The 12,357-nt window shown below is 44.2% G+C and overlaps 1 protein-coding gene across 1 annotated transcript in view; it reads right to left on the bottom strand.

The window, feature by feature from the left end:
- Positions 1 to 6,840, bottom strand: part of tafa5a (TAFA chemokine like family member 5a) — a 133,542-nt gene extending 126,702 nt beyond the window's left edge. The window contains exon 1 of the mRNA XM_053415157.1: positions 6,729 to 6,840. Within this exon, the coding sequence (XP_053271132.1) occupies positions 6,729 to 6,840 (112 nt within the window). The remainder of the gene's footprint in view (positions 1 to 6,728) is intronic.
- Positions 6,841 to 12,357: the final 5,517 nt, after the last annotated feature.

The raw sequence follows: 12,357 nt of genomic DNA, 5'->3' as shown, positions 1-12,357 counted from the left end.
TGTGGCGTAACAGTTGAGGGCGTGAAGCAGCTGTGGGGGAACAGGCAGTGCGCTGGTTCACTGCTGATCCAGCTGTGAAGGAAAACACACAATGCCGACCTGACAGAGTGAAAACACAAAGAAAAGGATGAAAAGGGAAAACTAGTTTGACTGCCTCTTTGTCAGGACAGATTGTGTTTGAATCCTCGGTATGTGTGTGCACAAACTTTATGTGGACATGCTCTTTGCCACAACTCATTACACACCCTGCAGCAGCGTTTCCTTAGGAGTTTCTCTATAATAATAATAGCTTAGACAAGAAGCAGACACACTTTTTGGAACGGCAGGAGGGAGAATGGGTCTTCCACCATCCAAAGGGTCAGTAGTTCGATCCCCAGCTCTTCCAGTCTTCTGATGAGTGCTTGGGAAAGCCCCGGAAGCTTCAGAAAAAATACTAAATAAAGGCCACAGACCATTTACTAAGGGGGTGTACAGTCTTGGGAACTAGTTGCCTAACTAATGAAGTGATAAGAGGCAAGATTCTGCGCTATATAGTGATCGGAGGATGATCAGAGGAAGTCAGTCTTCTCTGAATCATGACGCTTCGCCACATTCTTTTAGCAGCAAATTACTAAATAGAACTAAAGTTAATAGAAAATTGCAACTTTAACAAACATAATAATGTATTGACAGAAACCATCTTTGTGAAAAATGTATTTATGTACTTGACTTTTTGGTTTAGTCCATGCTCCATCCATCAACATGGAGCAGGCGGGACTTATGGACTACACTATAGCCAGCCACCAGGTGGCGATTGAGACATTTTGGCTTCAGCTGTCATGTGTCCATCTTTATTTACAGTCTGTGATTTGAGCTCAATGCTAACATGTTGACGTTAAGCAGTTACAACAATTATCTTTTTGTCTGATTAGACTGTTAGTCACACATATTGGCAACTATATGTACCAATATATATTCAAACTTAAAATCAGCTCAGCCATGATCACGGTACTTTAACCTCCCCAGCCTCCTCCTCCCCCCGCTTTTAAAAGCTTATTAAAAGACTGCAAAAGCCTCAGAGACAAAGAGACTTGTGATTTCCACCTTTACTAATTAGCACCAAACACAAAGTCCAGCTCTGGCTGATGAAAATGTCATTAGTTTAGCCGCTATTTCATCAGGAAACAAAGCAGAAACCAAATGAATACATTCACCTCATGATGGTGGCATGAGATGAGATGAACAGAATGGACAAAATATCTGAAAAAACGAAATGGGCCAGGATACTGGTGGTGATAGAAGAAATGAAGAAGGGGTCGCCTAAGGTAGCTCTACACATTATTTGAAATAGCGCGATGGACTGAACATCAGACTGATTTTGCTAACTTGTAACAAGTTCAGGGGAATTCAAGGTGAAACAGCGAAAGTCCTTTTGCAGTATAACAGATGTTCTTCATGAAAAAAATGGGGAAATGTTGTTTTGGAAACGAGGCAATCTACTTGTCAAATGTAGCACTATGTGTCACCTTGGGAATCGGGTCCCTGGTTTGGTGTAATTGCCTTTCCACAGCTCGGAGTCGGCAAACATCAACACATTTTTGCAAACTTATCGGATGATGGATGCCTATTGCCTCGTGGAGAACCACATGCCTGGCAACCCCAATCAACAAACATTCCCTTAATTGTAAAATGTTCTATTTGCCAGACAAAACCATGCAGCGGGGGGGGGGGGGGGTTGACACACGAGCGCAGGCTGCACGGAAAACCACACCGCCTGTGGCCACACCGCCATGTCCCATTTAAAGTCAATGGGTGCCTGCGCTCACTGAAAATGATCCCGTCGCTGCTTAATATTTCATGCGGTACGTCGCAAAATTCTTATTATTCCTCCCTTGCCTTACCAAAGATGACGCTTTCCATCTGTGGCGTGCTCCCCCACCCCCCACTCCCGACTCCTGCGCTTCAAATGGTCCTCATCATGGTGTTTAAATTTTTACAAAGCCGCCTTCTAAAAAGCTGTTCAAATATGCATGCATTCTCTGGCCCCATTTCCGGGGGTCCATAATGTGGCTCTTGGCTCTCTCGGTGGAAAACTCAACAAGTTGACTCCCTTTATGAATTTACGTCCCCAGGCCGTCGGCAGCCATTTCTGTTGCTTCCTGACAGTGGCTCTTCTCTACGTCTCCCTCCCTGCAGAGGAAGACGCTCCGGGCTATGCTGAAAATAGGATGAGATATTCAAATATGTGCATGTGTTCACCTACAAGTTCTTGTATTTTTTCGAGGTCAGCCGAGTCCCCCCCTTTTTGTCTTCTTCTCTTGGCTGGTGAATCAGATCAGCCTTGCGAGGTTCTCAGACATCCCCGGCAGCAATGTACGTATGTGTGCATGCACGCGAGTGTGCATAAGCCTCCTCGTGTCACTTCCTATGCAAGACTAAGTGATCGGAGCTCTTAGGGCGATGAGGTGAGACGCCTGGGCGGGTCGCACCATCCTTTCCTCGGCGGATGCCCCCGAGCCGCGGTTCTCAGTAACAGTCGAGAGCCCATCGATTGCAGCCGCAGAACAACAGCGACTCATAAACAAACACAGGGAAACACAGGGGACCGCGCCGAGGGACGCTGTGATCTGATGGGAGCGGTTTCCAGCAGCTGTGGAAAGCCTTGGCAATCGAGCAGCAGAGGAATGTGTGTGCGTTCATGCTAGTGTGTGTGTGTGTGTGTGAATGCGTGTGTGTCCGACCTTTCTGCGTTCTGTAAATCTGTGTCAACTCAGGGTGGCATTCATGTATGTGCAAGTGGGTCACGGCTGTTTGCGTTTTTCTGTGTGACCCTGAATAAAGGCTTTGATGCGGTTGTGCACGTGTGTGTGCACGAGTGGAACCTATGTGCCTGCTTTGATGTTACCTTCATTCATATCTCTCGTGTTTGCCCCTGAGCGTTTATATCCGTCTGAAGGCCGGACTGAATCAGCATTTCAAAAGCATCATTTCCGACACAAAAGGACTCGTAAGTGAGCCCTTCTCTTGTTTTTCTTTTTCCTCCATCACTTGTTTAACTCCCCCTTTTCCTTTTTCTCCCCCCTTATTCATCTTTCGACTCTCATCTCTCCTTCTTTTTGTCTCTGTTTGCAGTTCAACCCCCAGACCACAGGCGAGCCACGCTCCTCCACTATCCAAAGCTCAGATTAGCATACTGATTAGCTAGCCTGGTAGGATCCGTCTTCGCCTTCTTTGGAGCTCACATGCGGAGCCGCAGCCTCGTGAATACATAAAAGCACTGTGAGCAAACCAATGCACGGCCGAGAGCTTCCAGAGGAGGGAGCTGGTGCACAGATTCATTATCTTTATATTAGTTTATTTATGTCTTGTTTGTGATCTAATCAGAGGACACTGGAACTTTCTGCTGTTATTCCTGCAGCAGCTTGAGGTCGGCGCAGTTGAATCGTTGAGCTGTTGTCGTTTATCTTATTCTCTCTCTCTCTCTCTGCTCGATGATCTTCTCTGTTCTGACTCTTTTCAGTTTCTCTCTCCACTTTTGCCTCTGTCTCCCTCTCGACTCCGCCCCCTCACTCCCTCTTTGCCTTTCTCCTACTCTCCCCTCCATCCATTCCCCCCTCTCCCTCTGCTTCTCGGCGCATTAGTAAGCGATAGCAAGCCACCTCCTTTCTACACCTCCTCCTGCTCCTCCTCTCTCCCTCCCTCTCTCCGCAACATTTCCCTGTCCGTCTCTCTCCCCTTCAATCTTGCCCTCCTCTGAAGGGCCTGAGTGAGGACGGCAGATCGTGTGAAGTTGGATGTGGATTCCGTGCGACAGGCACCATATGAGTCATAGCCATAATCACAGAGCCCCCCCCCCACCCCCAAACATCACCCCCACCTTGGACTGATGCAACACAGAGGCAGTGCAAAGTTAAAATCATCCTTGGTTACAAACAACTGTTGGAGCGGTGCACGCCATGCATGTGATTTTCTAAAGCTTGTGCAATTTTTACTTTTTCTCCTCTGCAAATCAGCTGCTCAGGTGAAAAGCACTTTAATCCAATGCACTTCAATAAACACCTCATGGACCAAAAGAAACATGTAAGATAGTCAGGTGTGCGTCACAGCACCAATATGCAGAACATTTTTCAAAAGCTACATGCATGTGGAAATATTCTATGTGCATTTATGTATGTACTGATACACAGAGCCTGTTTGGCACACATACTGTTGATTATGTCTCTTAAAAAACATGCACAGATGGCAAAGGAAGAATATAGTGCTGTATTCACAATACTAATGGTTCAGATAATGATATGAATCCACATGTATTTATGTCGTATATGAGGGAATATACAAGAAAATATGGCGGAACTAATCCGATTAACTGATTAGTTGATCAACAGAAAATGAATTACCCCCTATTACTCAATGTATAAGGAAGACGTGACAAAGATTAAAGGGATTCTTTTTCCAAAATGGGAGATTGTGTTGCTTCGCTTTGGCTTAAATGAAAATAAATTCATAATCTTTGTGCTCTGGATGGTTTGGTGGACACAGGAAAATATGTTTGATGAGCACTTGGGCTCCAGATTAGTGGCCGGTATTAATTGACTGGTTTCTGATGTTTCAAGACCAAGAGGTTAATCAATGGACCAATAATCAATTAAAAAAATCATTAGTTGCCCTTAACCGTAAATTATAGAGACCATAGCATATTAGGATATTATTAGGAGGTGCTTAAATATTTAAAATATGAGTGGACCAGTGAAAGATGTCCAAATAGGTGAAAATCATTTTGAGAGAAGAGAGGAAAAGAGGAGAAGAGAGAAATTGCACAGGACGACAAGTTGAAAGCAAAAAAAATCCGAAAGGTTGGGGGGGAGATTGAAGGAAGAAATGCTACAAAGAAAGAGAGAGAGAGGAGAAAAATATGAGAAGAAACTGGCCATAAAATGGAGATAAAGGCTGACCGCGACATCAAAGAACACAAGAACAAAGTAGAGGGCGAGGTAAATATGAATAGAGCACAAAACTGAGACGGGCGTGGACGAGGAAGGTCGGACAAAATGGAAATGGATGAGAGGAAACGAGAAGCTGAAAGAGGAAGAGAGAGCGCTGGTGATCGGAGATTTATCAGCATGAGAGACCACCAGCTACGAGTGAAGAGAGAGCTGAAAGGGAGGCAATATCAGAGAAGAGGCCTTGGGGGGGGGGGGGGGGGTTTGGTTTAAAAGACAAATAGTGGTAACATTAGAGAAAGACATGCATAAATCATGTTATCTCTTACCAACACGCCATGGCGCCAAACAATTCTGGGCAAAATGGGCAGAGGAGGAAATACACAAAATCAAAGAGTCATGGTATCGCTCACATTATTAAGTACCAGAGGGGTTAAGGTGCTGCTGGGTAGGAGGGCGAGCTACTTGGTAATGTGTGTGTGTGTGTGTGTGTGTGGGGGGGGGGGAGCATGTTCAAAGAATGCTGACTGAAACAAACATCCGAGCACCATTGATTGGACACAAGCAGGAGATCAATCGACATGGCCGAAGGCACCGTCAAAGGAGAAAAAAGACCACCCTATCCAGAAACCCTCACCCTTATAAACCATTGATTAACCTGCTGGGCCTGTGTGATTACAGAGGAAACTCAATCTTCGGTCCATTGTAGAAGGAAAAAGAAAGAGAGACAGAGTGAGAGAGAAAGAGGCTACTGTCCAGTGTGGACGCTACATGAGAAAAACTGAGTGTAATGAAATCGGTCCATTTTTCCCTTCAACAGCGGCATCGCTAATGTGCTCGCAGACAAGATTATTACATTAATCATTAGCTCGGCAGCTAATGACAAAGGCCAGTCTCCTTTTTTAATGGGTTTATCATGGCCATTCCACATAACCTTTCTTTTTTGTCACACGTAGCAGACCGGAGCGCCGTGTGCCAGCTGGATTTCTCCTTATAAGTGACTCCGACGGGAAGGGGAGCGAGGGAGGGACGGTGGGAGAGGGCGAGGGGGACAAGGAATGGCAAGACACACTCGGCCAGGAGAGGAGAAGAGTTAAGAGAGAGGAAAAGAGAGATTTTGTGAGTGTGCACTTGCATCAAATTTCCAATTAAGGTTATCCTCAGGCTATACTTCTGTTTCATGTATATTCTTCCTATATATATATATATATATTCCAGCATCTTAAACCAGTGTTAAGTGCAGAGACAATATGACAGATGCATGATTGTCTGACCTCAGTAAGTCAGTCTGACAGTAACACAGCCCTCAGGAGGTGTGTGTGTGTGTGTGTGTGTGTGTGTGTGTGTGTGTGTGTGTGTGTGTGTGTGTGTGTGTGTGTGTGTGTACCTGAGGGAAAATGAGAAGTCACGTGAGACTTAATTAGGCCTCTGGCACACTTAGGTTGATCCCACAATTCAAAGAAAGTGTTTTTCACCAGCCAATAAAAATCTATATGTTCTGCTCATCTCTCTTTTTCACTCATCCCCCTGTGTGTGTGTGTGTGTGTATGTGTTTGTGCGTGTGCGTGTGCGTGTGTGTGTGTGTGTGTGTCTTTTCCAATAACTGTTGATAAAAAGAAGAAAATGACAGGTAGACAACTAGTGGGATCAATAGACCCAGAGCGATTGCCAATATCCAATGGCACAATGTTGCGCTCTGCGCGTCGCCACATGACACGTCCACCCACTGCGCAGCGGAATCTGCGTACGACGCGTCCAAATGCCCACATGAGTGACCAACAACCCGAGAGGGAAAGCGTCCGGACTTACCGCAGTAGATAACGAGCAGCGCCGTCAGAAGCACCACAGCCCAGAAAGTTGACGACGTCCTCGGCCAGTGACTGGCATCTTTGCGCCTTGTCAACCTCGACACCGGAGCCATTGAACATACACGGAGCGCTTCCTCTTTAAAGAGACGACAAATAAAAAAGCAAAGATGGTAATCTCACAATCCAGCTCGGGCTCTCACTGTGCTCATACCTCCGCGTGTAATCCAACAAAAAGACGAGTCGAGCAATTGATGAGGAAAGCAGCGCTGTGCTCATTCGGGTTGCCTGTGCGTAAAGGAAAAGGGTCGCATCTTCCTTTGGAATCCAAGCATTGGAATCAAACGAGTGATTTTCTTTTCAGAAAACGAAGTTGGTTAACGTTCCTTTAGTTGTCCCAAAGTGTGTTCACCTCTATTCACGTCCAATATTTTAGGGGGGGGGGGGGGGGGGGGGGGGAGGGAGACGCACGGGGCTACGGCGCCTGGAGATGCGTTGAGTTAATGCTCAAAGTGTTCAATCATCTATACCGCAGCGTCGTAAAAGCTCCCTTTCACCTGTGGTAGGTCTCCACGATCCTCTCCAACCTCAGCAGCCCCGACGGCATAGTCCGAAGACCCGCGGAGGAAAAATAAACGAGGTCCTAATAAAATCCGCCTGGGTAGATGGATGCATGGATGGATGAGGGCTCGGTTCGTAAAAGGAAAGCAGAGCAGAAGAAAAGTCCCTTCTAGGTTTTTGGGCACGAAGTAGACGAGGAGATCAGTGTTCCTGCAGGAGGGGGAAAGGGAGGATGGAGAATGGATGCGTGGAGACGGTGGGAGAGGGGAGCGAGTGGAAAAGTGCGCACCGTGCGACTACAAGTGATTTTGTCCAAAGTGAAAGGTTCAGATAATCGATATCACGTCAGCAATAAGCCACTCGAGGTCGCAGTTTTCAGCAATGCCACGGAAGCTTGGTGCCGTTACAGCGGAGGACTAATTTCGCAGCGTGGAAATCGTTGTGAATCACGATTTACAGCGTCTCGATATTGATGTTGTTTGGATTTCTGGATCGATATATATTGATTGATATCTCCCCACGAGCAAACCATCTTCCTTTGGAAACCAACAGGATTCACACGCACATCATTTTCCAATAATAATAATAGTTATTTTTGATTATTTTAAGACTAGTTTAGGGATCAATGTATTTGGATATTAATCCTGCTATATCAAGAGATGTATAGATGTCAGTGGTGAACATATAACGAGGAAAAAGTATAGCTACATATCCTGCTTGTGTCACTGGATGTGTTTATTTCCGTTTTAAGCAGTGAAATGTTCTCATATATTAATTCGTACAACAGAGGGTTAAGTAAATGATGTTGCTACTGGGGGAAAAACGCTGTATCACACTGCAGGACAGGGTTCCGGTATCACAAAGCACATTAACTCTATGTTTCTACTCCAGAGGGAAACATAAAAAACAATATAGCTTTATATAATAAAGCTTAAGTCACTTTTGTAGATTGATATTGTATGAAAACACGTATATACATGACTCGTATGTTATATGCCTAGATGGTCAGTATTTATATTGCACTTTTTTTTAGTTTTTTCTAGTTCTTATTAATACTAAAATAAAATCAACTGGTGCTGTACTCTCTCTCCAATTTGCTCCACTCACTCCAACCTGTCGAGGCAGCAGGCCGCCCACATTGAGTCTGGTTCTGCCAGAGGTTTGTTCTTGTTGATGAGGGAGTACTTATTTCTCCACAGTTGCAAACGTGTTTGCTCGGTGAAGGAACTGTTGGGCTTTCCATAATTTTGTAAGTTGTCGACCTGACAATGTAAAGTGCCTCAAGTGAGATAATGTATGTTGTGATATGGAGCCATTTCTGTCACTTGGGAAAGACAATAACAGGTATCATCCATTTATCTATCTCTATATCCATCTATTTATTCAAATACAATTGAAGTTAATAGTCCTCATGACCAGTCAATGCACTTTTTGTGCAGCACATTCTGCATCATACATTACTAACACACTGCCAGGGGAATTTGGGGTTCAGCATCTTGCCCAAGGACACACAGAATGTGGGACACATGGGATCAAACTGTTGACATTCTGGTTACTGGATAATCCACTCGACCTCCTGACCTCCAGAGTCACAGTCTCTCGATCTTTAAAGGGACAGTTCACAGGAAAATGAAAATGTACTCATTATCTACTCACCACTATACGTAAAAAAACAAACAGTGATGACCTTGTTTCGAATAGAATTTGAATGTCGGGGCTTACTTGAATGAAGCCACAGGAACAGTATGGAGGCATATTCTGTTTTTGTCTGTCACCATTTATGTCAATGGAGATGGTGATGGAGGGGTGGTTGAACACTTCAACCACCCCTCCATCACATATAGTGGTGAGTAGATAATGAGTGAATACAAATTTGAAGTATGATCTGTACTGATACTTCGTAAGATTTATTTCAAATACAGGATTTTTTTGTAACCTGTAATCGAGTACTCTTACAGTGTAGTAGTGCTAGCAGCGCTTCAGCACATAGCTGGATGCCTCTTCCTCCACATTGGAGTGTCTCTCCGTGGACGGAGCCACTGGGCTATCAGCCACAGCGCAGTGGAGCCAGGAGCTTCAGCACCACGGACAGCGCCAGTAACAGCTTTGAGGACAGCATAACAGAGAACTGGTACCAAGGACAGCTCCACGTCCTGACGGCTCAGCCCACACGATAAAGCTGCAGCACCACGGACAGCGCCAAGCACCGACCCCCATCACCACCAGGAGGCCGGAGCCCGCGTCCCAGCAGCCCCGGCTCCTCAGCACCAGCTCCACCGAGCGCGCCACACTCTGGCTGCACCCGTCAAAACCTGGAACTGGCTCCGTCCTGCTGGCAGTGTGGCTCTGGGGGGGGGGGGGGGCGGGGGGGGGGGGGGGGGGGGGCTCTGTGCATTCAACTCAGCATACCCTGCCATGCATACTAAACCTAAATCCTGTGTCCTCACTGTCCCAGGGCTCTCCAGGGAACAAAGAGACCTCACTCATTAGACAATCCAGAAATAGTCTTCCATCGGAGCTAATTGAGCTGACCTATCTTTGCCAAGTTCCTTGACAGAGAGAGATTACAAGTTATCCCTGTTTAGCTTTACTGTATAGTAATGTGCACTACACTAGAGTTCTTATAAAAACCAGCCTGTAAACCGCAACCAGCCATAAAATAGTTAATTGGGATATTTATCCCTATCAGTTCTAATAAAGAAGCTAAATCTGCAGGTAATTGCTCTATTTGGTAACTTGTGTTAGCTGCAGTGTGAAAAGTGGACATTTCTCTCTGAAACCGTCAGTGTCCATGTGAGCCATGGCATCTGGCATTATCTGTTTGGGATTTATTTGAGGAAATGGCCGGAAAAATGCATTTCTTTGGAGGTTGTATCCACTTATTCAGACAAACTCAATTTTGAGCTTCTGCACAAACTAAACAGCTCAAGAAAATCCGAATGCTGCACTATGGCTTTAACCAAACTTGCAATCTTACAGAGTTCATGACAGGGGCTAAAATACAAAAAGGTGACAGACCCAAATGCCATATACACGATAGAAGGGGGGGGGGGGGGGGCAGTTGATGCAGGAGACACAATGTTATAAGGACACAGGGATACTTTAAACCTTTTTATAAACAGTCGGTGCAGAGTGAAGTTAGGAAAACTTTGTGTTAATCCTACCTTTATCTGAAGTGATGATTTTATACCAAATTCATTAAATGAAACTGACTTTGCTTAATTACTCTGGTTTTATATAAGTTGGAATGATTTCCTGAACTTGTTTATATATTTTTTGTACTTTGCATGTCGGTTATTTCAGAGGTCTTTTAAACAATGGAGACAATCATGTTTCCTCCTGCGTGATGTTGTGTCAGTGACTCGGGCACGGACTGTACGACGAGGCCAAAGTCCCATTGGCACCCAAACAAATACACAATACACCTAAACACATGCACAACGACTAAGACACACGTGTTTTAAAAGTAAATAAAGTAATGGAGCGCATATGCTCCCACTTGGATAGAATACATAAACTGTGCCCTACATGTGTTTTACTTTTACATAACGTTTTCTAAAACTCCGAACAGAAAAAAGCACACGAGGCATGAAACCGCTGAGTCAGATATTGCTATTTTAGAGGATGTTACCCTCCCTACAAAGGTTTCAGAGTCGCACAGAAAGATACTGGCTGATGCACATTCTTTATTTTGGTTGTGAACCATAATGATATATCATCTTATTCTTTCTCAACATGAAACAACACTGTGGCAGGAGTTCTGATGACTCGCTGTGTTCACTGGTGCATATAGAGCTCAGGTCTGGCCTGTGTTGGAGTTCAAATGGAATCAACAACTTTCTGAGGAGTTTAAATGGCGTTTTAAAAATGTGGATGAGGGTTTCAGATGAAATATCTGCAAGTGTCTTCCAAGTGCAGCAGCTTTGAGACATTACATAAAACATGTCTGTGGTATAAATATGATCCCCAGTCTTAGCAGTGCCTCTCTGTAGAGGAGACTGGTAAAAGCATCAGCTGTAGAGAAAGCAGTGAATGATATTTGTAAGTGATGGAGCACAGACAAACCAAGCAACGAAGGCTGTTCTGTTGTTCTGTCTTGCTTACTAGATGCTTAATGATGCTTTTTAAAAGAGAGACGGTTTCCAAAGCTGCTTTTACACAATGTGTAGACACAGCAAATTGAATCTACAGATGGCAAACCAAAGTAATAAAGTGATATTTCTGAAAAACAGAAACAGCTTCTATATTTCAGAAATAATCTATGTTCCTCAACTCACTGGGACTGAGACTTCTGGGAACTGGAATTACGGTGAAACACAAATGCCAGACACAGTAGAAAGTCCCCTGAGGCGTGACTCTCACACTGTACCTCCAGATAAATAGATTCATGTCTAGACGGCACAAGAAAGAAAGTTAAAAACCTGTAGAATTTGAAGTTTTGTGCTTAAACAAGCTCGACATTGTGAAGCAAAATAAGCAGTAAAAGAAAAAAAGTAAGAACCATTGACTGCTTCCAAATCGGACACAACAACCAAATAAAAAAGGAAGCAATGAAGTTTTTGCCATTAAAGCTTTTCAAACTTATAATTCAGGCTAGGACCGGAGGATCATTATTCAGAAGTTGATTCTTGAAACTGATTTCAGTGTAAATATTTCATCCAGAGAACTTTAGATAATTTACCTCTTTTGTGAAGTTTCTTAAATGCTCCTTTGTGTCCTGCACATAAGGATTTGTGATTTCCTTTTGTTTTTAGTGATTACTTCCACCGAGGAGGTTATGTTTTCACCCCGTTCCGGTTGTTGGTTGGTTTGGTCGATTGTTTGAAAGCTTATGCAAAAACTGGATTACCACAAAACATGGTGGAAGCAGGTTGTATGGTGCAGGGAAGAACCCATTCAATTCAAATGTTTGTATATAGATTGGGGCGGAACCGGGATTTAATTTTTGAATCGCTTAATTAATATAAAGGGTTAGGTTTTTTATTTCTTATTTTTTACATTTTCACATTTTAAATAGAGAATGAAATACTAAATATTAATGGTATCATAATTAATGATAAATGAATACTATA

The sequence above is a fragment of the Pleuronectes platessa genome, chromosome 22 (genome assembly GCF_947347685.1).
Source record: "Pleuronectes platessa chromosome 22, fPlePla1.1, whole genome shotgun sequence".
In the NCBI taxonomy this organism is placed as follows: domain Eukaryota; kingdom Metazoa; phylum Chordata; class Actinopteri; order Pleuronectiformes; family Pleuronectidae; genus Pleuronectes; species Pleuronectes platessa.
Note: the sequence above shows the minus strand (reverse complement) of the source record. Positions and strands in the feature narration are given on the sequence as shown.